Genomic DNA, 27,519 nt, shown 5'->3' with positions numbered 1-27,519 from the left:
GATTACTTCCAAAGGCTATCATAGATTTCCAGACAGCCACCTAACTTTATCTTGATGTCCTGTGGCTTATTTATATTTGTGTAATGTAGTTTAGCTGGCACTCTGTGGATTTGTACCCATGTTCATCTTTATGCAGAGCTGCGGAGACGTCTATCCTTCTTTAAGGAAAGATTAACTTGAAAACTTAAATCTCCTGAAATGAGCAGTGGCAAACAACAGAGAAGCTATTCCCTTGATTAATGCCCGGCCAAACTCACCAATCATATCAAAACCCAAAAGTACTTTTGAGCCATGACAGGATTGCCGGCCTGTCTTTTTGTGGGTGAGATACCTTTCCAAAACAGAGTTTTATATCAGCACATCGTATAAAAACATGAAAATATAAATGACTGCATTTACTGCACACACACACACATGAAATATATTGTATATGCACATATATGATTGTGCTTACAATAGTAAATATATAAATAATTATTGTGCTTTACTGTCTACATAACTGTTTCCATTAAGTATAATGAAAATACGACTTGATAAAATAGGAATATTTCCACAAATTATCACCATTTGTAAGTCCATTTATTTGAAACACACAAAAAGGAAAACATAAAATACGGAATTGGTTTAGATTTCAAAAGTTTTTGTAGAGAGCAAATTAAGTATACATGAAGCAGAAACATCATTTCCAGTTCTAAAACATTTAACACCGCAGTCAAAAGACATCCACCATCAGACAAATTCATTATTTCCTCAAATAGCCTACAACAAATGTAAGAAAGAACCCATATACTCTACAGGGATTTACAACATTTAAATTCAATATTGCAACAAATCTCACGAGAACAGTGCCACCAGTACCTAATGAGGTAAAGTTTTAATTTCCCATTTAGAATTTGAAAACAAAGTTGCTGAGGGTTTTATTAGCCACTCATAATTCAAATATGTGTTTAATGTTAAAAAAAGGAGATCCAAATAAAAACTTTCATGCACGTTATTATTGATACTAATACTAACAGTATTAGGCAAAGTCAATTAGTAGTAGTGTGTTAAAATTCTAAACAGGGAAATCATAGGTTTGCTAGAAAAAAACAGTCCCTTCTGCTGTAAAAGGCAATCTGATTGGTAGTACATATACAGACAGCAGTATATTACTGGCACCGGAGTCCATGAAAATCACACTAATCCTCTAGACAAATATACTACAGTACATCATACTTAACAATCCATTGATTGAATGAAAAATATTTACATGGAAGCAAGATATAAAGTTGTCAGTTATCACATTTTCAAATACTACACTCAGTGAGAACTTTATTAGGTATTTATTAGACTTATTTTTTAGACTTATTAAGTCTTCTGCTCCTGTAGCCTATCCACTGAAGAGGTTTGACACGTTGTGTGTTCAGAGGTACTCTTTTGAATAACACTGTTATAATGTGTGGTTATTTGTGTTACTGTCACCTTCCTGTCACCTTTGACCAGTCTGGGCATTCTCCTCTGACCTCTTTCATTAACAAGGTGTTCCTTCCCACAACTGCTGCTCACTGGATGTTATTGGTTTTACGCACCTGTCTATGGAAACTCTAGAGATTGTTGTGCGTGAGAATCCCAGGAGATCGGCAGTTTCTGAGATACTCAAACCACCCTGTCTGGCACCAACAATCCATGGTCTGAGTCACTTGGATCACATTTGTTCCCCATTCTGGTTGATGTGAACATTAACTGAAGCTCCTGACCCGTATCTACATGATTGTATGCATTGCTCTGCTGCCATACGATTGTCTGATTAGATAATAGCATGAATAAGTAGGTGTACCTAATAATATTAGGTGTCCCTAATAAAGTGCTCAGTGAGTGTATACTGTCCAACTTGCAGATCATTTGAAATAAATATACCCAAAAATGTAACACGATTTAAAAAATAAACTAGAATTTAACTTACAAAATGTATGCCTTTACAGTTATCTTTCCTCTGACAAGCTGCAAAATAAAGCAGTTAAATACAAACAAGTTCATTAATATCCACACAGGCAGATACATACCTACAGTAACCACAAAACAAAGCACATATATATCTCTTCTAAGCTGATGTTAAACCTATTCTACATTCAAAACTCAATGACACTGACACATTACACACGTGTATTTAAAAGACGTAACCTAAAAAATATCATGGCAGCTCAGTATCTAGAAATCCCAAAATTGTCCACCATTTTGTAAATACAAAAATAAAAAGCCCACATTTGTTTTTCTAAAAATGTGAACAAGATTCACATATTATGAATGCAGCACCCTCTAGTGGATATTCCACGGCAACGAAGTTGTTTTCGGATATGTTTTTATTACTGAATTGTAACATAATGCCCTATGCAGTAATGTGTCCATGCATAATGAACAATGCTGAAAATTTCCATTGAGATTGGTGTGTGTCAACTCAGCAACACAGAGCCACAAACTAGGAATAGGGACTTTCCCACCTGCATTAATTGCTGTACACCTGAGTCCAAAGGGAAAGTGCATGTAAATGACCCTTATTGTATGACTGATAAAAATGGTTCTACCCCAGGACAAACCATTATTGCAACATTTTACATTTTACTCCCGAATCTTGTTTTACTTGTGAATAACAGTATTGTGGTGACACTTTTTTATAATTATTTTCTTTTTTACTACCCGCAGCCAAGTTCTAAATCAGATCAACCGTCTTTTTCACAAGAAAATGCTTTAAGGACCTGTCTGCAACCCCCCCAAAAAATAAAATGAATCAGTTTTTCACAGCTTTCATACAGGTCTACAAAAATTCTTATAATTTTTTTAAGTTCAAGAACTCAGTGTCATCTGGAATAATATTACAAGAAAAAATAGTGAAATATAAAATGACAGTAATCTGACTTTAAGAATTCCATGTGACAAAGACTGAAGTGGTGATGCAGTGCACATATTAGTCAACTCAAAAGAGTAAAAAAGAGTAAAAAAGAAGTGTAATTTGCATGTTTTGCAAAAAAGTAGAAGACGAACAAGATTAAATTATGGAAACACCAAGTTTGAAATATGCTGACCTGATTCATCTTACAGCACAAATGTGAACTGCAACCAATTTTGCACATTCATGGGAGTAGTAGATGGGCACAACATCAACTTATGAAGGAAATAAATAAACTTCTTTCTGCTTAAGCAGAGTATGCGTCTAGAGAGCTACAATGTCTGTATAGCTTCTCTGATGTGTTTGGCTGGTAAAAAATTATAAATTGAATTCAGATTCAGATGACTATGACTAGGCAACTATTTGAGCATGAGATACACTATGAGCAGTGTATTAAAAGGTGCATGTATGTCATGTCATCATATCAACCAAAATCTTAACATTGGGACGATACCAGTATGTTAGTTTGATGGCTTTATCGGCTGATACTGATACAACTCCGATATTACCATGTATCCTTAGTGTAAAGGACATTTTGATATGTACAGTAGAGCTACCATATCTGCATTGTAGAGTTATTCTCAATTACATCAAAAATAAGCACCCACAAGAAATGAACAATGATCTCAACAATGGTGGCACTGCCAAAAGCAGAAACTCAACATGCCCCTCCACAGTTCCAGCAAACTGCACTGAAAGCCGGGGGACTGCTTGCCAAAGCTCCGCAAGAAATGTTTTCCTCTGACTCAGCTCTGTGTGAGCATGGCTATAGGCTAAGAAGCAGTCTGGTGTCATCTTTCAGAGTTGTAAATTGTTTAAATACACCCAATCATTTTGTATCAATAAAGAATTAAATTTATGTTTTAACGCAATGCATGGTTATTTTTTAATGTTTTATAAGATACAGTTCAGCTAACTGCCCATTAGTCTACATTAGATTGATACACAAGTTCAAATGTCCGCTTTGATGCAGCTATCTTATTCAAACACCATTAATTGACTTGGCGTGTGGCCCAAGCTTAATAATCATGTTATGTTTTGACAGTCAACAAATAAGAATTGGCCCCACTGACTGACCAGAAAATCTGAGCCAAAAGCACATGCCTAATATATACATTCATACTCATACACACTATGACCTCCAAATGCATCAAGGACCAACTTTATTCCATGCTACAAAAACTGCCTTTTTACTGAAGAATCATATATTTGGAAAATTTGTGAAAAGTAAAGGTTTGGTGATGCCAATTCACGACAGAATATATATTTGAAAAATAATAAAAAGGAGAAAAATATATGTGATGTTTATTCTTGCAACTTGCAATTAACTAAAAAAATACCTAAAACACTTTGTGGATGTCAAGAGAAGTTCAGCTATAGACCTTGTTCACCTTGCTTAGTAGTGTTCTTTGTTTTGTGAAAAACAAGTTATCCAAAAACATCCTAATCAAAAACATCCACTACAATTTCATCAGGGGCTATCTCTGCTGGGATAGGGGAATGGTCACTATGTTGCTCTGTATAGACTTCATCCTGAATATTTCTGTTCAAAGCTGAAGAGCTTGAATCACACAAATGTGCTGAAGAACCTATGGCAGGAAGTAGAATGAAAATGAGAGATGCCTGAATCTCACACAATATCAGCAGATCAGATCAGGCTAACAGTTAAAGACAACGGAAGACCCGCAACATATTGATTGCAGTAGATTGGGCAGTGAAAATACCTGATTATTACTTTCAAAAGAGGCAAAATTGTGCAACAATACTGCTGGTGGTAAACTTGCCTTCTGTTGAGTCATTTTAATTATGATGGTGGATAAAGGGGGAAGGCTACATTTGAAGTTCACAGTGTGTATACATAGATTTGTGTCTGTACATATCAGACCTGGGTCAAATACATAATTGTTTTGGATACAAAGAGTTTTCTGCACTTTTCTGGTGTGTAGAACCTATGAAATACTCTCAAAAATGGTACACCACCGCTTTCTGGTCCTCTTGGTTGCACCAGGCAAGGCCAATCAAGTGCAGAAAAGTATTTGAATCCAAAACAATTAGGTATGTGACCCAGGTCTGGTACATATACGCAGCTGAACGCTCTCAGCTAGAATAAGGAAAAAACCTCCAGAGCCATCACAAGAAAATCAGGAATATGACGTGAGGTTTTGTCACCCTACGTTATCCATAATGCCACAGGAGTCGCCCTGCAGGCCACTGAGAAGGGAGTGGTTTTTTGACTTCTTGGCCGTTATTGGCAGGAGCTCCCCAGTGGCCTTCATCTGCTCAATCTTCCTGGACAGGCCCTCGTCGCTCTCGATGAGAAAGGCGCACTTCTGCGCGTACTTGACTAACGTCTCCTCGCGGGGGTGGAACAGTCCCACCAGGTGAAGGTTGTCCTTGGCAGCCAGGTAGAGCTCGGCAATGGGGGCTGTGTTGGCGATGGTGTTCCGATCGATGCCGTAGTGTCGGAAGGCCCCGCTCATGCTCTTCTTCTTGTTGAAAGCGGAGAGTACCTGTTTGTAGCGGTGGATGACGTACTGCACCCCGGTGGCTGGAGGACAGAATGGCAGTATGAGGAGGGGCCTAGATACAGTATACAAACACTGTCTATGTGCTTGTGTGTATGTACCTGTGTATGTACAGTAATGTGAAAATGAAAGTACACTTGAAATTTTCTATTTCATTTCTATGGTTTTACATATTATGACATAGCTGTAAAACTTTACTTGAATGCCTCGCCTTAAGGCTGACGTTACAGTGTCATAAGCAAACTGTCACAAGATCACAAAACAGATGTTGTCAGTTAATTTCAAATTATATAAAACTGTCACAATTGTATCAGTAAATGTTATGAAAGAGATATAATGTACTTATACAAATATGACAGTTTTATGTCATTTGACATAACCTGACATCATCTATTATGCCATCTTGTGACAGCTGTCATGTCATGTATATGACAGTGTTATGTCAACCTTATGGCAAGGGGTTCAAGTGAGGTAAAGTGGTACCAATATAAGTAACCCTATCTATTCCTCACCAAATCCTAACTGTGGAATCTAACCTTGTGTGACTCACAGGATATTGCAGTGTATGCATTCCATGTGTGAAAAAGTAAGTGCAACCTCATAACTTCCATATCAATCAAGCAAATTATTAGAAACAGGTGCTGCTAATCAAGTGGCTGATAATCAGGAAGTGCTGCCGCCTGTATATTATTAAGCAGTACCTCATGACAGACCATGGTACCTGGTGATTATATCAAAGCTAAAGGGTGTTGTTCAAGTACAGTGCTGCAGTACAGGCCTGGTAGAACACCACCAGAAAAGTTCAGGACCTGGTCATATCTGTGGGTCACAGACTTCAAGCAGTCATTGTATGCAAAGGATATGCAACAAAATACTAAACCTGACTTTCATTTGCTGTTATACAAAAGGTTTGGCACCGCTGGTTTAAATGTCTGTTATAATGAATCTGTATGTGATCAAAAGCAAACCTGAACTCGAAATGTTAAACATGAGAATTTGTGCAAATCAAGATTGCTTTTTATTTGAATTTTTTACTGTTTATAAAGGAAACAAGAGAGTTAAAAGGGAAAAGGGCCCTGTGCAAAAGTTTAGGAACCCTTTTTCGATTATTCCTTTTTTGGTTGTTACTTTTTAAAAAGATGAGATCCAGACCCAAGTGATTTACTCGTTAGGGCTTCTATTAATCAGGTGAGTAAAGTTCCAGGACTGAACTTTTTATTCTGAAGTAACGCCATGCCTTCTAAAGTATCCAACTGCAGTGGCTGTTCTGTCTGGTGATAACAAGAATGGGTTCCTCTAAACAAGGATTTCAGAATGAAGATGGTTAATTTCCACCAAGAAGGAAAAGGCTACAAAAACTCTCAATGTTTCTCTCAACTACTTATTTGCACTGTCAGAAACATTATTAGAAAATGGAAGATAAATTGAACAGTTGACGTCAAGGCAAGGTCTGGAAGACCATGAAACATTTCAAATAGAATAGCCCGAGACCTGGTGAGAAATGCTCAGAAGAACCAAGAAATACTAGATGATTATGTTCAAAGGTCAGTCCAGACATTGAAGTTGAAGAGAAGTTTGGTATTCCAGCAAGACAATGATCCAAAGCATACATACAAAGTTACTAGTTACTAACTCTCAAGGTTCCCAAACTTTGCTTTAAAATATGAAGAAATGTGTCATATTTAACATTGTACCATGTAGTGGTCAGGTTTAGTTCTGTTCATATTAATTGTAAAAGGCTTTTTAACCAGGGACACCCAAATCTTTGCACACTACTTATCTTAAACATTATGGTGGCCTGAAATGGGGGTGTTGTTTATGTGGGTGAAACCGAAGTGTATAAAAATAATAATTAAATAAAAGCTGAGAATATGCACTTTAGTTATATATCAATTGTTTGGTTCCAAATCTAAAATTATGGAGCCAAATCAAGACCAAATATGTCTGACTAATTTTCATTTGTGTAGTTTGAACAGCCTATTTTAGATCAATCGTATGATATTAGCTTTCATCAGTAAGACATAGCGCAGCACAACCCAAATACATTTCTCATCTGTTCATATGTTAGACTGTAAACAACATAATATCATAGCATCAAATACAGCCTTCTCCGCTCATATCTGCATCTGATGGCAATGCATCTGCTTTGGATAACAGTGTATCAATACGACACTAGTTTTGACAAAGCAATATGACTATTATGTGAGAAAGCGCCTTAAAAACTTCACTTATATTTCATATTCATGAACTGACACACCTCTCTTCCGGCTGTAGTCTTTTCCTTTCTTCCCTCTCCTCCTTTCCCTGTGATGTCTCTTTCGCTTCATGTCGCTGGAGGTCCCTGAGGTCAGCGTGCAGGCGGACTGCTCCGAGCCGCTCTCGCTGCTGAAGGAGGAACAGGACAACTCCACCCTTGACCTCTTTCTGGGCTTGGGGTCGGAATACAGCAGCTTCCCTTGTTTCGAATCTGCACATGATAGCAGTGAGGGAAGCCTGAATCCCACACTGAATCAACACTGAGGGAAGTCTGAATCCCCACACTGAATCAACATTGAGGGAAGCCTGAATCCCCACACTGAATCAACATTGAGGGAAGCCTGAATCCCCACACTGAATCAACACTGAGGGAAGCCTGAATCCCCACACTGAATCAACACAGATGGAAGTCTGAATCCCCACACTGAATCAACACTGAGGGAAGCCTGAATCCCCACACTGAATCAACACTGAGGGAAGTCTGAATCCCCACACTGAATCAACACTGAGGGAAGTCTGAATCCCCACACTGAATCAACACTGAGGGAAGTCTGAATCCCCACACTGAATCAACATTGAAGGAAGCCTGAATCCCCACACTGAATCAACACTGAGGGAAGCCTGAATCCCAACACTGAATCAACACTGAGGGAAGCCTGAATCCCAACACTGAATCAACACTGAGGGAAGCCTGAATCCCTACACTGAATCAACAGTGAATGCACTTTGAATCACTTTGCATGGCTGGAACACTTGTGCATAGTTAGTTTCTTGAAAACATATGATGAAATCTTTACATAAAAATCTTCATTCATGTCCAGGCGGATAGCCTGACATTGCCATAATTTCTCTAAATTCTACAGTTACTAACTGTAAAACTGTGTGGAAAACCTCACCCGTGTACAGAACCAGAGAATGTGTTGGGAAAGTGCTTGTGTGAGGGAGGGCTGGCATCAGACCTTCAGCGGTGGAGGCAGTGGCACCGGCCGGTGAGCGGACGCTGGTGAGGTTTTCGATCTGGGAGCGCAGGAACTTGCGGTCCTGCTGCAGGTCCTCCACCTGCCGCTCCAGGAAGCTGATGCGCTCCTGCTTGCTCTCCAGCAGGCACTGCAGCTTGGTGATGGTCAGCATCACGCTGGGGGGCAGCCCTTCAGCCGGGGACAGCGCTGGAGGGACAACATGTTCCAGCACATTCCACCAGGCCGCCCAATGAGCGGCCTGTGTTGTGACAAAACAGCACGCTTTTCAAGCCCACGGATGTTCTTTCAATACGTGCTAAATCTAAAACTGAAATCACAACACAGCACTTTACGTAGACATCTGAAATGAATTAGCATTTGACCTTAGATCTGACGTGCTATTGTTCTGTAGGACAGCTTCCTTCCTTGCGGGGACTTAGGCTGAGGGTGAGTTGGGGAAGGCTCCCGTTGTGCTTGCACTTGTTGACTAAAAGTGTTGTCGCCGAACCCAAAAGGCCAAAAATCACCAGACCAAAAAGCCGATTTAAATTAATTCTAAATTATGGTACACTTAGCCTCCCCAAGCCTATTGGTGGGGGGGTTATGCATTGAGCGAGAGACAGTACACCCTGGACAGGTCATCAATCAATCGAGTGTTTGTTATATTATTGCCTTTTATCGCACAATAGAACATTAGAACAAAACACAAAGGCCTTTGTTTGGAGAGTAATTTATTTATGGGGGAGTGAGAGTTCAAATACCGTTCAAAGGCCAGTATTTCGTAACAATTTACAAGCCTCCTTTCAGTTGGACCCCAATTGGCCATATTAGGTATGTCATTGGACAGTATGTGAGGCTGATGACAGCCTGGTCTGTGACGCAGGTGGGGGCAGGGTGGCCCGTAGCATAGTGGTTAAGGTAAATGACTGGGACCTGCAAGGTCAGTGGTTCGATCCCCGTGGCCACAGTAAGATCTGCACAGCCGTTGGGCCCTTGAGCAAGGCCCTTAACCCTGCATTGCTCCAGGGGAGGATTGTCTCCTGCTTAGTCTAATCAACTGTATGTCGCTCTGGATAAGAGCATCTGCCAAATGCCATTAATGTAATGTATTGTAATGTAATGTAATGGCAGACACAAGTGAACGTGACAGAAACCGCGGCCGCACTGAGGTACAGCCGAGTCTGGGTACTGTACAGCTTAAACAGAAGGAGGACAGTTTGACAGTCATAAAGCAGTAAACCCAAGACCTTAGACCCCATGTGCTTTCTTATGACTTTCAAATATTTATAATATTAAAAGTCCACAGTTCATAGTTTTTGTGCTTTTGAGCTTTTCATATAATTTTGGAGCTTTCGATTTTTGTTCCGTACTGGGTAGGGCAAAAAACGAATACATTTTAGTCAAAGTATAAAGCATCTATGATATACAGAATAACGACACCTTCGGTGCTTTGTTTAAACTCCATATTGTCACATATAAAAATCATATAGCATTACATTTATTTCTCAGAAAGCCAAACCCATAGTAGGTGGTAGTGTAGGGCATTTTACTTAAGTGTGCCTCTCTGCAGACCCCCAAAAGGATACAGTCTGTGTTTACCATGTTGACACAGGGTCAGCAAGGTGTGATGAAAAGACAGTGCTCGTCAATACAGGACTATTGCTCCCATCATTGAGCTGCCTCTGCGCAATTCTGCCACCTCAGTGGAATGCTCCCAGAACCGTTTTAAGTTGAAGTCGAATTGGGGGGTTTCCACATCCAGTGTTTGGTGTCTTCAGAGAGCTAAGCTTGTCAGAAATAATTTGGTGTCATTGGTCGTGTAGTACAATGGTTGCTGAATAAAGATCTTGAAAAACCATTCAGTAATAAACCACAGGTAATGCAAGCAACCTGTGAGTCAGCATCGAACTGTGCTACAAAGGTTAACCAGGTTTGTTAGACATACAGAGATAACATCGGCAGGACCATTGTTGTCACCGCCATCTTGTGACTCTTTATTTGATTTATTTATAGTTTTCCTGTAAACCCTGGTTATATAGAGGGAAACATGGAATGATTTGGGGAGACTCGCTAATACGACCTCCTCCACGCCATTCGCATATAGCTATTCAAATACATCTTTCCACATTGTCATTCTATTTATGCATTGCACATTGTTAAATAAATTGTATCCATTTTAACCTGCATCCTTATTGACTCACATCAGAGTCCTAACAGACATCAATAACCTAGATTATCACCCTCTGCCTGTGTTTATAGTCCTTAAATTTGTATCAAAATATGCAGTTGACGGGCCGGCACTCTGTACCAAAACATCGTATAGCTGTACAATAACTCAAGTTTGTTGGTTGAAAATTGGTTCTAACTGCCACAGGCAATGGCGTTTCAACATGAGCGTGTTTACTGAGAAGGGGGTAGGATAAACAGTGTTGTGGTTCGAGCTTGTTTGTTGCTGCAATTCCTCTCTTGACCATTAGAAGAATGAAATGACCTATTGTGCCTTTAAGTATTTTGGGTTTTTCTCCTTAACTAATAATTGTCATTCAGCATTTTCACCTCAAAGATCTTGCATATAAACCAAGTGATCATGATCACATAACATTCTTAAGTGAACCTCACTGAAGTGGGTGTGGCGACAGTCACCCAGGAAGTAGGCAGGAGACAGGGTACAATAAGTACAGGGGCATTGCATTTGGACCTATTATTTGTCAAGATCATAAAAATGTCATGCATGATACAGCAAGTTTTATTATGATTTATATCAAAGTATGATGTAATAATGCAACAAAAGAAAGTTTTTAATATGTTTCACTTACAGTTTTATAATTTTAAGAGTTTCGCGTGTATCGTAATTTGTATCGTATCATAACATGGTGTCAGGTAATTTGAGACATTCAAAAACGAATATAATATGAAATATGAGTGCTTGTAAATAAATGTAATTCTAATCTTGTAAGCAATATGCTTTCTACCAGAGCTGGAGCAATGGCAGTGGTGAAACTTAAGGAGTTTTACACTCGCAACCTAAGATTCCAACTCACTCTAAAATGTTGTTTTTACATTTTAACATTATAAATTCATGTTTTTTGGAAGGATGGATAAGAGGCAGAAAGATGGGGAGAGACGTTATTATTTTTAACTACAGTTTTAAGTGAATGGATTAATCATTTTTTGTTATGTGTGCATGTGTATGTGCGAGTGTATGTTATTTCCTAATACAATTAGCCCGTTGCAAGGAATGATTTGCCTTTTTAATCTGATTTGCTATGGGACTGGTGGCTCTCTGAGGCCATATCACGTAAAGTGAATCATAAAAAACTATGTTTTAAGTGAAAGGGCTGCATTTGCTGAAAGCCTCAAAAGACAGGAAATTAAATTGATCAGCCCCAATGCTGACATCAGCCTGCTCTCCATCAAGATATCTGCATAGATCTCTGACAACTGTTACAGCCATGTATAATGTCTACAGTACATCTAACAACATGTGCTCACCACTGGGCAGATTGTTTACGATTCAAACCTCTTGAAGAACTCATAATATTAAAATTGTGCACTACAAAATGTATTGGCAATTTTGCATATTAAAGTGAGAGGCAATATACTTATTTTCCACTTTTCTAAAGCATGCTTTATTTCCAACATGTATTGTCTCTTTCAATATAGCTTGACCATAAACTGTGTTGGTATGTAGCATCCAATTTCAATACAATGAGCATAGAGTGTATATTGATATGATCTCATTCATATATGCCTACAGTATTTTATTCTAGATAAAAGTGTAGAAGCAGATGCATAGCCTACAGTATGTATGTATATGGGCCAATACATAATTATTAATATTTGTCCAAAAGTAATTGACCAATTAAACAAAGTCATGGCTATCTACTGTGCATTCACAGTCACTCAATGATAGCAAATGCATGATTTAACCTTGCTCACTATAAAACATGCATGTGTTATTCCACAGACAAATATGTTATTAGCTGACTAGCTAGTTAGCTAATGTCGCACTCTTATCTCACTGAGTTGGCTAGCAAAATGAGTGGGATGTTTAATTAGTTTGTGTATAAGTTCATACAGTGCAGGTTGGGAAAACAGCCACCCCATACTTTACCTTTACTAATGGTAGCTAACTAACATAACTAGCTACATTAGCTAAGGTAGATGCCCCTGATGATGGAGTGCTGCTCAGAAAACTCCATCCCGGAGTGCTGTAAATTTTCAGTTTATGTCTGACAACCGAGCTGGTCTCTTTTTGGCTGCCCTCGCTTTACTGTATCCGATTATTTACTGTACTCCATTTTTATAAATTCAGTGCTTGCTTTCCACTTTAGACAGTCCGTCAGACTGCGACTAGCTTACTGTCAGTGTATTTAATGTCATCTACTGCCTGCTCGCAATACCTATACCACTATAATATTCCATATGAAATGGTAAATTGTCTCTCATTAAGAAGGCATTTCTGTCTGCAGAACTGCTGCTCACTGGATTTTATTTTTTTTGCACCATTATTTGCAAACTCTAGAGACAGAGTATGCCTGAAAATCCCAGGAGATCAGCAGTTTCTGAGATACTCAAACCACCCTGTCTGCCACCAACAATCATTCCATGGTCAAAGTCACTCAGATAATTTTTTTCCCCCATTCTGATGGTTGATGTGAACATTAACTGAAGCTTCTGACCCGTATCTACATGATTGTATGCACTGCATTGCTGCCATACAATTGGCTCATAAGATAATCGCATGAATAAGTAGGTGTAATAAAGTGAAAATTTTCAGAATAAAGTGCTTGGTGAGTGTACATATGAATGGTTCAGAACATGATGATTGTAAAAACGTGCAGTGTTATGGGTATGTATTAAAGCTGGTGGCGAGGGCAGACTCAGAAAGTGAATTTACAAAAAGTGTCCCAAATTACCTGAATTCACCCTACTTAAAATTGCCTACCCCTAGCCTACAGTAAAGAACATTACTGTACTTTCAGGATACAGTTTGGAAATTTGATCCTTGAAGAAACAATTTGTACCTCCACTGTCACTTTATTTCTGAGAGTGTGGTGTGAACAAAGAAATGCTGCCCAGTGGGCCCAGTACTGTAAGTACACCTTGGATACCAGGTGACTTGACCTCCTGTTCAAACAGTGACAGTAAAATTTTCAAGTGAAATTTTGAGATCTTATGAGGAAGAAGAATGTATCCCCCTTCATCCCTTTAACAGTTTCCCAGGATGTTAGGGGCTTACTGGACACTGCGCTGCTCAGTGTGTTGTCCTGCTCCACATCGCTGGTTGTCCCAGAGGTCATGGTTTCCCACTGAACCGCTTCCTGGTCATTCTCCTGCTTCATCCAGCCCCGTGAACTCACTCTTGCCTTCTTCCTCATGCAAGAGCTGGAGTCAATCTCAACGCTGGGGCAAAATCGTGCCGGCTCCTCCAACCAGAGAGATGATGACATCTCTTCCCGGGGCCTTTGTGCACCTGCAAAACAAGGAGAGAGAGAGAGGCTTCTTTCAGTCTGACTGTAGAACGTGGAATGCTGATGCATGGCCACTGGTCAGCTCTGCTGAATGGAATATTTCTAATTAATATCTTAAGATGTATCATGGAAAAATGTGTTTTTTTAAGAACTGTGATTTCAGTGATTGCAAATTTCCATAACTTAATTGATTGAAAACTGTAGGGAAGTGGGAAATAGTATCAAAATGTCAGAAGCCATGAATACAATACTGAATACTACAAATGCAAGTGATTAATACCCAAAAAGTTTGACAAAAAAATTAAAGAACTTCCTGTTTTATTTTCAATTGGGTGCAAACATCACAATGCTAATTGTGAAACAACATAAAAGCTGCTTGATATTACATTCTGTTGACGTGCTGCACACGCGTTGCACCCTGCATGCCCCAAATGTTTTGATGGCACACTCCAAGCACTTGCGCCCATCACCCTCTCCGGTCTCCATGGAGATGATGAAACCAATGATAAGTCATTTGGCAGCAATATGCCTGTCAAACGTACGCGTTGAACAGCTAAGATTTTATTTTGTACGTAATGTGTGCACTGCAGATATTAATGTATTTTTTGATCGCATTTTAATTTCTACCTCTTCACATATTGATCGCCTACTACATGTACTGTAGCTACTTCAAGTTCAGACATTTTGAACGCCAGCATCTCTACATTTCTATTTTTAGCCGAGTTGACGCATTGTGGAGAATGCGCAACATAAGCTTCACTGATCTTTTTTTTTTTTTCAAATACGGTTTTAAATGATAGCAATCTAATCCGCTGATCAGTAAAACACAAATGTAGCATTCGAAATACATACCTCTGCAGTTCTCCCGACTATCCAGATAATTAGCCTACAAGCAAATTAAGTATTGTCCAGGGAAAAGGGTTATTTTTTTACATAGACAATAGTAAAACGGTTTTATTTTTCATCTCGCCCCTATTTTGAGAAACTGCATACCTCCAAAGCAGCCGTCTTTGTGATCGGGGCCGGGGCTGGGGAGGTGATAGGCGACGTTGGCAGTACCACCAACCAGTCAGGAAAGGGGATGCGCCGAGTCCTCTTCACGCTACAGCCTTCTGCTCAGCGTCGGTGCTGTGCATCAAGTGCACGACGGGACTTTGAGTGCAAAGCGGCCTTGACCATTTTACTATTTATTGACTTGTATTTACAAGTTGGTCCGAACTTTGATCATTTTTTTGAGTGGACTGTTTTATACAAAGAGATGTACAAAATATAATTGATTACCTCAAAACATAAAATGTACAAGGTCATACAAAAAACAACCGAACACATCAGATTAGTTCACCAGCGATTTTAGCTACAAAACACACGCCATGCCATAAATACAGCAAGTTTCCATTAATCTGACCCACAGTGCTTGGTTTTATGTAGTAAGCGTGGAAATAAGGCCTGATTTAAACAAATGTCACAAAGTTCATGATTTTGTGAAAGCAGTAACCAATTCATTATATTCAGTTGTTAAACTCAAATGCTTTCTTTTCCCTTAAGTAGTTTGTGGCAACAGGTACATGTATACATGTAGCATAGCCAGTTAAGAGGAAAAAAAATGCCTCACACACTTTTCTGACTTATATTTTTATTCTCTTATTATTGTTACATATGCAATGTGCATTTGCACAAACTGAGACTAATGCTTTCGGCTACATTTACCCCGATTCCTCCATTTACATTTTAGTATTCCTATAACTGCACTGGAACCTACGCCAGTACTTTTTATCCCCTGGATGGAAGTCATATCTGTATTACATACATTTCAGGAAATGGTCACAAATGTCACAAGATGTTTAAGAAGCAGACAATTAAAATACTGGAGTAATTACTTGTAAGAAAGACATTAGAAATGCAGCTGCCAGGATGAAACCATAAAATCACTTCAGTCACAGGTTCACAACGATCAGCAGTATCAGCACTCCATTACTCCTTACAACTTCGTCCCGCGGACATCGGACACTCCTCATAAATCTATGTTTAGATAATATTCACACATACTACAGTTAATATTTCAACGTCACTACATACAAGGGTATATGATCACCATATACATTAGTATGTGTTATATATTAGCATGTGTTAGTCTTCAATAGAAAAACAAAACTGAAAACGTGTACAGCTTTTTACCAAGCCATATGATTTTCTATATTGGACAGCTTTATGTTCATATTTTTTGTTGGTTTGTTTTTGATTGTGGGGTGAAACCAAGGCATTTGCCAGCTCAAAACTAGTTTTCTTTTTGGTTTATCCTAGTCAAAAGAATCCATTCTGAGGAAGATGCCCATATTGTTCAACACATTAGTGGTTTCACATCTTTACAGCAGAGACATAATGGCATAAATAAATCAAGTTTTTTGTTATTTTGTTAATGGTGTGGTAACACTGTGGACAGTGTACAGGGCCAGTGTATACTGGCGCTACAACAGAATAATCTGATTGACAGAAACACTTCATTTGAGGTTCTTTGCAGTGTTCCTTAGTTCCTAAATTAGATTATCAATCACAAAGGTAACACTTTGTGATTGATAATCACAGAACCATTGACATCAAATTCTGTTCCCTGAGGGCCAAGATTAAGCAGACCTTCAGACCTACACACCTTTAAATTTTTGGAGAGCTATTAATTAAGAGATAGGAAGTTTTTGGAAACAGCCCTCAAGTAACTGAGTTTGATGTCCCTGTTCTTTAGGTTTCACAGTACAATAAATATACAGTAACTGTCTACCAGAAATGCAAGAAATGTCAGTAGCTCAGAAATGGCATAAGGAAATAAAATTTTAAATTGGGAATTTAAAGCACAACTGGAACTGATATTGTAAAATAATTATCAGCATGTTACATAAAAATACATATAATGATTAAAATAATTGTTTAGAATCTTTTAGAATTTGTTTGAAAAAAAGAAATACTGGGCAAAAAGACACTGTTTTGTTGGACATAAAACAAAAGTCTAAAAAAGTCATTTCTAAATCTGACATAGAAACGCTAGGAACATTCCAACTAATGCCTTTCCTGAGGTTATTTTCAAATGCAACTACTTTGGTGAGAAAAACATGTGAGATCGGAAGAGAGAGAGAGCTGTGCTTCAGGTTTTTGCACTGTGACTACGGCCAGCTATGTGTCTGAATACAGTAGGAATGGTTGTGAGTGGAGTTAGTAACTCGATCCGCTCTGGGTGATGTGTGCCCAAGGTGAGTCATTCCTCAGTGAAGGATCTCCAACAACAGCCGCTTGAAGTCACCGCCGCACTCAGACCTCAGGTCGTCCTTCAGGGACACGTCATACTTCTCCAGGTACAAGTCCTTGATGGTCTCTAGATCAACCTGACAGAGGAACCATGCACACCCAGTTAGAATGTCCCAACTTTCGTTCACACCTCGTGAACTTGGCTATATTTGTGTGCTGATGTCTTTTCTGGAAATTAGTGTGAAGCCAATTATGGATTATTTCATTATTTAACTGAAGTACTTTAGTAAGGACAGGTTTTCTACACAATTATCTCAATTGTAAGCAAGATTATTAGTAAAGAGTCTTTCTTTGAGTGATTTTGGTCTCTACACATATCTTCTGTTATTGTAAGTATATGCTTTTATATTCATAACATAAAAGGAGGTCCAAGTTTCTGTTATGTGGTACAACAGAAACTTGATAGACCCACTGTTTTGAATGGAAACTGAGCCAGTGAATGCACAAAAATCGAACATTTCATCTAAGTCTGGGTAAGTTGGAAAAAAGGTATATTTTCCAAAATGTTGGTGTTTGGCTTTAAAAATGTTTTGCTAAGAGGAGTGCAGCGGTGTGTGACGCACCTCGGAGCGACACACAATGATTCGGATGAGGGTGTCCTCATCTGTGCCCGCTCCCGCCATGGCTGCGTTCAACCGTCGGGCAAAATAGAGCTGGGGGTTCTTGGCGCACCTCACTGCAGTAATGAGGGAGAGATACTGTGAGCCCCACCTCCGAAACCCAACCGAACATCCCAGCCATTCCACAGCAAGACAGTCACGCACTTGCCAAGCCACTGCTAGAACATGTGGGCCAGGAATTAAAATTAGCTCAGGAAAAAACAAATGCTCCTCTGCATGTACCCAAGCAATTTACATGATTTAACATATTAACCTACATGGTCTTCATAAAGGGATTTTGTAAAGGTAATGTAGAAAATTGTGTGGTAAATAATAACCTAGAATAATTGGTAGCAGGACTCCGTTTAAACATAATGTGTTTTACCTCCCCCCGTTTTATTTTTTATCCTACACCTTATAATGTTTTTTGCCTACAATTTACATTTTCTCTTGAAAATGTAATTAAATGGCCATTCCTTGTCTAAGTGCGTACCCTTCATCAATACCTGTGTTCAGACGCATAAAGGCAATCCAAATTGCTATTTAGCAGCCCTGTCACAACATTTGAATAATTAAAAGGAACTGTGTTGTTCAGTTCAATGGGTTTTTATTGCCTGAAACACATTAAACTAAGACAAGATCAAACTAGTGTACGCACTCAGGGATATGAGAGGTGCCAGGACCAGTAATTCACCACAACAGGCAACACTAATGTATACCAACCAAGAGTAATGTAGCAGTCTTTCAGTGTTCCAGAAGTCTCACTGTCAATGGCATCCAAGATTTCAGTTCCAGAGAGCTGCAGAAAAAACAGTGGTGGGGAATGGTCCAGGCAAGCACACACAGATACATCATTTTCTTTGAGACCAGAGTGCCAATTCACTGATGTCCTAAGGAAGTCACAATGATAAACCAACACAAGTCATGCGAGGCAGCCCTTCTGAAAAAAAGTTTTGAAGCAGCTGGTAGCTGGTTGACCACTTCAGACCAGCCATGGTTTGACTAGCTCAAGCTATGTCTTGAAACGGTTGGTAGCTGTGTGACAAGCTACCAGCTCAGACAAGCTACCAGCACTAGCTGGTTGACCAGCTTATACCCAGCTAGACCAGTGCTATGACCAGTGTGGCAATACTGGTTGACCAGCTGGAAATTACAGCAGGGAATGCATTTGAGCCTCTGATACAGGACTGCTGAATTACAAACAGCCTTGTGCAATGGAGCCTGAATGTTTTTGCTCACCTGAGATACTGTATATAAATAATTACTTACAGTCCACAGTTGAGAAATAAAAGGTGAACATTTAATCTGTTAGAGAAATGGAGAAAAAGTAGCATATTGCTAAGCCTATAACTAAAACTGCCCAAAGCATGTATGCAGTATAGTAGAGTGCTATATACTACGGTACATAACTGGCAAGATGAATGACAGTCCAAAGCACGCACACAATAATTATGGCTCTGTTCCAATGCCGCAGCATGAAAGGGACAGCATCGCTGACAGCTGTGAATACGTGTTCATGAAGCAGAACCCTGTTCCGTTGAGGGGGTAGACGGGGGCACGGGGATGTACCGATTCATAGATCTTGAAGGTGGCCTGCAGCTGTAGATAGTTTCTGTGTGACAGGATGTAGCTGAAGGTGCATTCATCTGTACCAAAGCGGCCTTCCCCAGCCTACAAAGGGGGAGGAACGGGTCAAAATGAAAATGAATTCAGATAATAGACAGGTGCTCTAATATTGTCTGCAACCTATGTTTGTGACGCAAGTTAAAGTGCACTCCTAGAGGTTTTAAAACTGTTAGTGGTTTACCATGTAATTATGACTCAACATATACTGTCCATCAGAACAATTTAAAGCATTGTTGAAAATCGTCATTTGAAAATGAGTCAGAGAATGTGGTTAACATAATTACAAAACAACTTAGTTGGTCTTACAAGACATTTCAGTGACCCTGAAGAGTTTTTTCTGTCGTTAATCTACTGAATCCATCTGCCATTCAGTTGGCATAGTCATTTTCTGTCTCTTCTATTTAACCCATAAAAGTTAAAGAACGTGAAATGATAAATAAAGTCCAATATGCACCAGAAAAACTAGCCTCATAACCTCATAAATATGCTTTCATGATTTTCACATTTACCCTTTTGTTAATTAATAGAAATGAAATGAGCCCTAAAAATAAATCATACTTGGCAACTGTAACTCGTGTTACTGTTAGTGTCATCTGACAACCTACTATGTCTGCTTTCTCCTGACAGACATTTTCAGCATGCCAGTACGCTGCATGGGAGCAGATGGCAGAAAAGCTAACACACAGTCATATTAATGCTAAATCAAGGTGGAAGATTAACCTGTGGTTGGCGAGATACTACTGCACTGGCATACTGACAGTGAGTTATAGAGGCTAGTGGAAGCTGTTGTGTAATAAATGTAAAAATCAATCCAACTGGGCTGGCAAATTTTGAGCTTTTGCATAAATGATTAGCCCAAAGAGAATGCATCATTTGGGAACTGTCCTTAACTAATTGCCTTGGGAATGGCATGAGACTACTTAGTAAAGGAAATTCAAAGTTTTATTTTCTGAAGTGCATTTGTGCAATGCAACTCAATTCAAAACAACCGTTTAAGATCCTAACTTTCATAGATGCTAAATTCAATGCTCGGCACTGACAAAGGACAAAGTAACCTTTGGATATATTGGATAAGAGAACTTGGTAAATTAATAATGTCAGGGAAAAGGGAAACAGGGTAGAGCCAAGAACAAGGCCATACTGTACCTCGAACAGAGCAGCAGCGTCTTGTTCAGCCAGGGCTTCATCTACCTCGTATGTCTCATCTCTTATGCCCTGGCAGAGAGAGGAGCCCATGTACAGTTAAGTGATCAGCTTCTGCAAACCATGACTGTGTCAGAAATGGCTCCGTATTTACTAAAAAGTAAACTATATTGGCCGTTGGCCATCTTGTTGTAGCATCCCAAATTAAGAACTGAAACCCAGGTGCCACGGTGGCACACAGCTAAAGCAAGAGACCTTGATGCAGGCATCAGTTTGTGGCAGTTAAACACCGAGGCCAAAGCTGAGGTTGGCCGGCACACGTGTGGGGGGAGGGACTTGGCAGGGGCCATTGGATCGCCGGATACAGTAGACCCCTGATTGCACTCGTCTCGGAGTCACTGGAACTTGAGACGATGCGGCTTGCAGAAGACATATGACTCTCTAATGTTCTGAACCTTCCTAGGCCTCTGATTGACGGGGCCAACATGGGTGATTGGATTAGATAGGGTACATTTGGCTACCAAATTGGGAGAAAAAGTGGAAAAATCTTTATTTATTTATTGATTTATTTTTAAACTGAAACCCGATTTTGACCCGCAGGGATAGGTGAGCTGCATCTCGACTGGGCATTGCAAGATCAATCAAGCACAGGAAAGTATTTGAATCCAAATCAATTACGTATGTGACCCAGGTCTGGTCAGGTCTTCTCAGAGGGAAATACATTTTGTTGGGAGTTGGGGGATCGCATTCTCCTGTTGAATTTAATGTATGAGAAGGCCCTTTAAAGGAATGTGGTTGGACCCCTTTCAGTAAAGTGACGTTTGGGAACAGGTGTGAGATAAAAATGCTGCATATGATAATGTTTTTACCTGCAGGAGGGACATAAGCAGGCTCTTCACATCGCCACTGGTGTCCCCCTCAATGTCCTCTTCCAGGTCACGCTCATGCACTGTGTGTGTAAATGACAGCAAAAGAGCTCTAGTTCTATACAACGGTGGTCCCAGTCAAATGCATAATCATACACAAAACTATTGGTACACTGACAACATTAAGAACACACACTTCACAATCCTGACAAATATTCATAATGTATCCGTGTCACAGGCAACCCATCATTTAAGGCAGCCTGTAGCGTAGTGGTTAAGGTATGTGACTAGGACCGGAAGTTCAGTGGTTCAATGGTCTTCATGTCAACGCTGGTGTTTCACCATGTAGCCATGTTAAGCACAGCTGTTGGGCCCTTGGACAAGGGCCTTAACCCCACATTGCTCCTGGTGGGATTGTCTGCTGCTTAGTCTAATCAACTGTAAGTCACTTTGGATAAAAGCATCAGCTAAATAACATGTAATTTAATGTAATCATTTCAAGATTAGGTATAAAATGCAGTCGCTTCACTCTTATGCAACAGAGTTGTCATTTTAAAGATGAATGAGTACATAAGGCAGAATTATATGCAGGATGATATGCAGACCCATGCGCCATCTTATTTAGTCTGTCAAGAGCAGAATAAAATTCATGGATTCAAAAATCATTTGGAGCAGCGGCAGGGTCAGGAGCATTTCCCTTTGACTTCCCATAAGTGATGTAATACTTCAAGAAGGGAGCAGATAAGCTACATCCAGAGACTACAGATATTTTTCAAACACAATAATTAAAAGGAAATAAAAGATTAGATCTAACAGGATTAGGCGTCAATAACAATAATGGTCTGCTGTAAGGGAAACATGAGGAAGGACATACAGTTGAAGAGCATTTATGCATTTTAATAAATACGCATCAATGGTACTTACCTTGGAAGTAAGTTTCTTTAAAGGTCAGAATCTCCTGTTAAAATGTTAAGAGAAAAATCATTGACAATTGAAACTCTAGGACTTTATATGTATGCTTAAACAATCTGTAGAATTACATTTCTCTAGTTACTATCAGTAATGTACTTTATACTTTCGATGAATTTTCCTTCTAAAGCATATTTCCTTCTTAATCAGGGGTGCACAACAAGGGCCGAGCTGTTTCAGGATTTTGGGCCAACTTCTGGTCGTAATTATTTCATTCTCAATCATATCTGCATATTGCATATAGAGTGCAAGTGTATCCTAATGATTATATTGTGCTCAAGTACAGGTTTGAACCAGTGTAATTTATAGAGCTGTCAGCCAATTAAAAATAAGGCAATTGGTTGGAACAAAAAACCAGTACGCAGAACGGACCGGAGTTATGCACCCCTGTTCGAAATATTTGATTTTAAGCCTTTTGCTGTTCATTCCTTTTCATCTATTAAAGAGAAAATGATCAAACCCAATTGCTGGCTGAGCACAGAATCTCCACCAGCACGTCCTCGTCAGTGCCTGCCCCCTTCATGGCCTTCCTCAGTTCCTTGACAGCGTAGACATTAGGAGGATCGAGCATGGCGATGATGGCCTTCTCAAAGTTCCCCGACAGTTCTTTCTTCAGAACCTCCTCCAGCTCCTTCAGCAGGACACAAACGGAAACTGTCGTAAAAAAGCCACCATTCTTTCAAAGACAAGACATTTTTTCTCCCCAGTCACTCTGGACTCTGACACGGCCGGGTCCATCCGTGTGCTATCGAACTCGGGAAGCTCAGAGGGTAGATGCCGAATGAGTATTCCTGGAAGATGGTCAATTGTTCATCATCTGATTCAAATCACTGTCAACACGCAGACGGCTGTGATAACGGCCACCAAATCGCTATGAATCAAATTCCCAGGCCTGCCGCAGTCATAAATATTCATGAGTTTAGTAATTGAGAGCGCCCTTTGTTAGAACACAAGCAGGGAATGTAACTCGAACAGAAAGGAGAATCAAATACAGACCACAGGGTTTAGCTAGCAGAAATGAACAGTGTTTTTACTGCATTGTGACTGTCTGGCAGACTGCAGACAACAATCCACACAGATCCGGTGGAAAATCTGGTGTTTTGGGGAAGCCGCTGATGTCGTCTGGTAGAACTGACCAACTTATACCTAAAAATATTATTAATTCACCACAAAAAACTATGTTCTGAGTGAAATGTTTGCATTTGCTGAGAGCCTCGAAAGACAGGCCATTAAATTGATCAGCCTTATCAAATACCACCTATAATAATTGTAAAAAGAAGAAAAAAAGTGAAAAGTGAACACTGATCCAACAGCTGCAGTGTCCCACTATAGTGCTTGAAGTGTTTTACATTTAAAATCTGAATACTTGTGACAATATGACCATAAAAAGCACACATCATGAGTAAATGATAATACAACAAATAGAACCACAGGACCAAAAAGCACATATCATACTCACATCGTCATACTTTTCAAAATAAGCTTGTTTTATTTCCAAGCGTTGGGCCGATGAGCGATTTGCTAAAATGTCGATAATGGCTTGTTCATCAGTCCCTGGACAAACAGACAACAAAATATTGGCTAAGGAATTCGCTGAGTAAACCATGTAGCCAGAGAAACTGAAACAGCTGAGAAAAGAGGTAGAATATTCAAGAGACTGAAATATTATTTTTTCCCTCAATAATATGATAATCTTTCAAGATCATTAAAATGCAATTGACCCCAATAACTACAACCCTGTATGGATGTCTAGGGGCATGTCCCTAGTGAAGAAATATACTGATCGGTATATCCCAATCACAACATGAAATCCCCATGGCATTAAATTAAATTATTCTTGTCATCATCATGCTATATTAGTGGGAGGTTATATTGCCTGTTTTATAATATAATGGGGGAGGGTGTAAGCTCCCTTTCCCCCCATAAACTATGCCCTTGATTAGAGAATATAGGACTAATTTATAAAGCCGTCTGACATTCCGGCTGACCAACACTTTATGTCTTCACTTTATTCTCATGTGTGGAGATTTGGCACACAATGTACAGTATCAGTTTGCACAGGCTGGCATAGCATAGTGTAGTGTAAATGTGCAATGTTCACCCCTTTGATTGCTGAAATTAAAATAATTATGTGCATTTTATCTCAAAGAGTAATCTTCCTGTTTTGCGTATTTGCTGCACAGATTTATATCGAGACCTTCACCTTTGCTGAAACAAAATGACTAAACAAACAAAACACAGCTGCATCCCCCTCCTCTTTGCAAAGAAAAAAAAGAAAAGATTATCTTTCTAATTGCATATGATCTTTGTGTAGTAGGCTACATTGGTCGTCGTGAAATAGTAACTGACGGCATTTTAATTCATTGTAATAATTCACATAAAACATACTAAACCCTTGTGACAAAATCTTTTGTTTGAGTATGGCAGTATAGGATTTCGTTCGTCATAGATACTGTGAACGGAACATCCAACTTACCCCACCCTTTGCACGCTTTGCGGATTGCTTTAATGTCCGCCACGACATCAAAGTCTGGGTAAGGCACGATTGTTGGCTGTGGAAAAAGTGAAGGAGCTCATCGTTATTTTTTATTCTAAGACACCATATTCTGTAAAATAGGCATGTGTGTAACACAAGTTTAAATCCTTGATCCAGCCGTTCATGAGACCCCAATGGTGCACAAGAAGTGTAGGTATTTGGATGGGGGGAGGAGGTCTGTAGTTGAATCAGCGTGAGACCGATGGCTACACTAGCCGATGCGGTGTTGGAGACACATTGTTTACATTCGGCATTCAGCTAACGGGGTTCTGACGAATTCCATGGAGGAACGAGTTAAGTGTTATACTGCAGTTCAATGATTTACTCCCATCTCCCCCAGACGCTGATGTCACATGTAACGGTGCTGGAACTTAAAGCATTATGCCACTAAAAAGTCACGCAATAATAACGTTAGTTTATGTAATACACATTACTGGATTGAGTCGCATACTCTACACAAATCATTAATACACCTCGGTTACCATGGACAGGGAGAGGGAGTAGTAAAATATGTGCGCTAAATGCGTGTTAAATTCCATTCGACTACATTTTTAGATATTCAGCTCAATATCCCAAACATTTAACAAACTAGTCCACATATTGCAAAAAAAGAGTTGCAAATAAAAGTCCGCGGTCTTCATGGTCCTTTTCTGTGAGTGGGTTTAATACTTTCGCGTGATATAGCCTACTGTAGGCTACTGAGTTTGCAGTTAGCTGTTAGCAACGCCATTGCTTTCTTTAATCACACGATCAGTACACGAAACGAAGCAAGAAAAGTAAATGTATGTCGATACGCACTTGGACGTTTCCCATTTTGTGATGTTTGTTCGTCTGTGGTAGCTGTCCCGAGCTGCTGGATGTTCGTGGTGCTCCTCACTTCAGCCCTAAAAGGCCCTGGACAGTGCTTCACACGCTGCTGACGTCACCACATGGCACCCGTTGAATTGACTGCTCTGCGGATAGAAACTTAACCATTTGCTTAACAGAACGGCTGAAAATAGCACAGACATGAATGTGCTATATCATATTCATGAGTAAAGGTGAAATGCTAAATCACTTTCAAATGGTGCTTGTACGGTGGCTGAGTGGTTATGATAAGGCACAAAGGACAATTACTGTCCCACAGGACTTTGGAAGGGTGCGTTTTTAGCTGTGCCCTATAATGTTTAGCCAAAAGCATTTACACGTAACCTGTTTCAATCTAACTGATTGTTCTAGAAATTTAATCACCCGGTGCAGAATAGCAATAATGCATAGGCTACTCATGGCAAGAGGACAGCAGTGTCACCTGTTGACTACATGTGTTACCATGAGCTGTAGCCAAGAGATTTATGCCAGAACTCCCTTCACCTCTCACCCTACCAAATGGTCACCCTTGGTTCGTGATATTCCTCCACTGAGATGCACCTGGGCGTGGACGTTGACTGATACTATGCAGCATACGCTGATCCCGCTGTGACGCAGGGTCTCACGTGTGACTAGTTAAGCAAGGGCATCAAATGGTCGCTATTTGACTCTGCTAGAGTTGAATTAACACAGCACATTTGACTGTGCATCCGTTAAGACAAACAATCCAAAACAGAGACCCGATTCATGTCAATTTGAAAATGAATAGGCTGAGCACACTCGCATAAAAGCTGCTGGAACCAAGCAGGAATAATTTTAGTTTGATTAGGTACCGACCTAATTATGTTCGTGTCTCTGGAAGAAATAAGTCAACGCTGAACTAAAAATGAAACTAAAATATAAGTGTTTCAGTCATGGTAAGCAAATAAAAACGAGATTTAAAATAGTCGCAGAGTATTTGTAATAAAATTCTACTTGTCACATTGGAATGGGGAAAGTCAGCAAGCAGCTTTAGACCGCCGAATAACCAGAAAGCAGCACTAGTCCGGAGCGAGTTTGTCCTTTAATTTCACTCAAGGAAAGGCCAAATGTAGGTGGCTGCTTTCACGTTGAAGAAAAGGGCTGCAGTTAACGCCCGACAGCCCGGGTCTTAATCACAGCTTTTCAGTGCGTACTTTGCCATTCCAGCTTTGATAATTACCTGCTATCAGCTGCCCAAAACTGCCCCCTCGCTTGATAAAGTAAATGAGTCCACGTGTCTCAATTCTGCATTTTATTTATTTAATGTTTATTTGAGTAGGGACAATGCCAAGAGACAAAGCATCATTAGCTGCTGCCAGTTTACACCATGTTCACGTCGCTGATGTTGTGCATACATAGATTATAGCTATTGCTAGTTTCCAGCTCCCGTCCCTAGTTAGGCCTTTTTAAAATTCTTATAAAAAGAAAGCTTCTACCGTCCATCCATGCAACTTTACAGCGAATGGCTAACTATTGACTAAT

At 39.7% G+C, this 27,519-nt stretch overlaps 2 protein-coding genes across 3 annotated transcripts; both read right to left on the bottom strand.

Annotated features, from left to right (window-relative positions):
- Positions 1–557: 557 nt before the first annotated feature.
- LOC133127301 (coiled-coil domain-containing protein 106-like) lies at positions 558–15,234 on the bottom strand. Of its 2 annotated transcripts, none has more exons than XM_061240079.1 (5): positions 15,131–15,234; positions 13,906–14,139; positions 8,664–8,870; positions 7,706–7,915; positions 558–5,471 (listed from the first exon to the last, which is right to left on the bottom strand). In XM_061240079.1, exons 2-5 carry the CDS (start codon positions 14,114–14,116, stop codon positions 5,089–5,091), a joined length of 1,011 nt encoding a protein of 336 aa, XP_061096063.1. In that variant the 5' UTR covers positions 14,117–14,139; positions 15,131–15,234; the 3' UTR covers positions 558–5,088. The 2 variants fall into 2 exon arrangements, with proteins under 2 accessions (XP_061096063.1, XP_061096061.1); XM_061240077.1 differs by having other exon boundaries at positions 14,990–15,207.
- A 519-nt stretch (positions 15,235–15,753) lies between these two features.
- Positions 15,754–26,533, bottom strand: LOC133127647 (annexin A13-like). Its single transcript, XM_061240681.1, has 12 exons — positions 26,459–26,533; positions 25,969–26,123; positions 25,111–25,186; positions 24,094–24,188; positions 23,095–23,265; positions 22,590–22,623; positions 21,669–21,748; positions 20,803–20,871; positions 19,600–19,701; positions 18,754–18,829; positions 17,995–18,107; positions 15,754–17,508 (listed from the first exon to the last, which is right to left on the bottom strand). Exons 2-12 carry the CDS (start codon positions 25,981–25,983, stop codon positions 17,389–17,391), a joined length of 951 nt encoding a protein of 316 aa, XP_061096665.1. The 5' UTR covers positions 25,984–26,123; positions 26,459–26,533; the 3' UTR covers positions 15,754–17,388.
- Between the last annotated feature and the right edge of the window lie 986 nt (positions 26,534–27,519).

This window comes from Conger conger, chromosome 4 (genome assembly GCF_963514075.1).
Source record: "Conger conger chromosome 4, fConCon1.1, whole genome shotgun sequence".
Lineage (NCBI taxonomy): Eukaryota > Metazoa > Chordata > Actinopteri > Anguilliformes > Congridae > Conger > Conger conger.
The sequence above is the reverse complement of the archived record's forward strand: the minus strand, read 5'-3'. Positions and strand labels throughout refer to the sequence as shown.

Coding starts and splice junctions, on each gene's coding strand:
- LOC133127301 (XM_061240079.1), bottom strand. CDS start 14,116: ATGTCATCATCTCTCTGGTTGGAGGAGCCGGCACGATTTTGCCCCAGC. Junction 8,871..13,905: donor ACTGAGCAGCGCAGTGTCCA/GTAAGCCCCTAA, acceptor TTGTCCCTCCAG/CGCTGTCCCCGGCTGAAGGG. Junction 7,916..8,663: donor CACTGCCTCCACCGCTGAAG/GTCTGATGCCAG, acceptor TATCATGTGCAG/ATTCGAAACAAGGGAAGCTG.
- LOC133127647 (XM_061240681.1), bottom strand. Junction 24,189..25,110: donor CAAAGCGTGCAAAGGGTGGG/GTAAGTTGGATG, acceptor CTGTTTGTCCAG/GGACTGATGAACAAGCCATT. Junction 18,108..18,753: donor AGACTGCTACATTACTCTTG/GTTGGTATACAT, acceptor TCATTACTGCAG/TGAGGTGCGCCAAGAACCCC.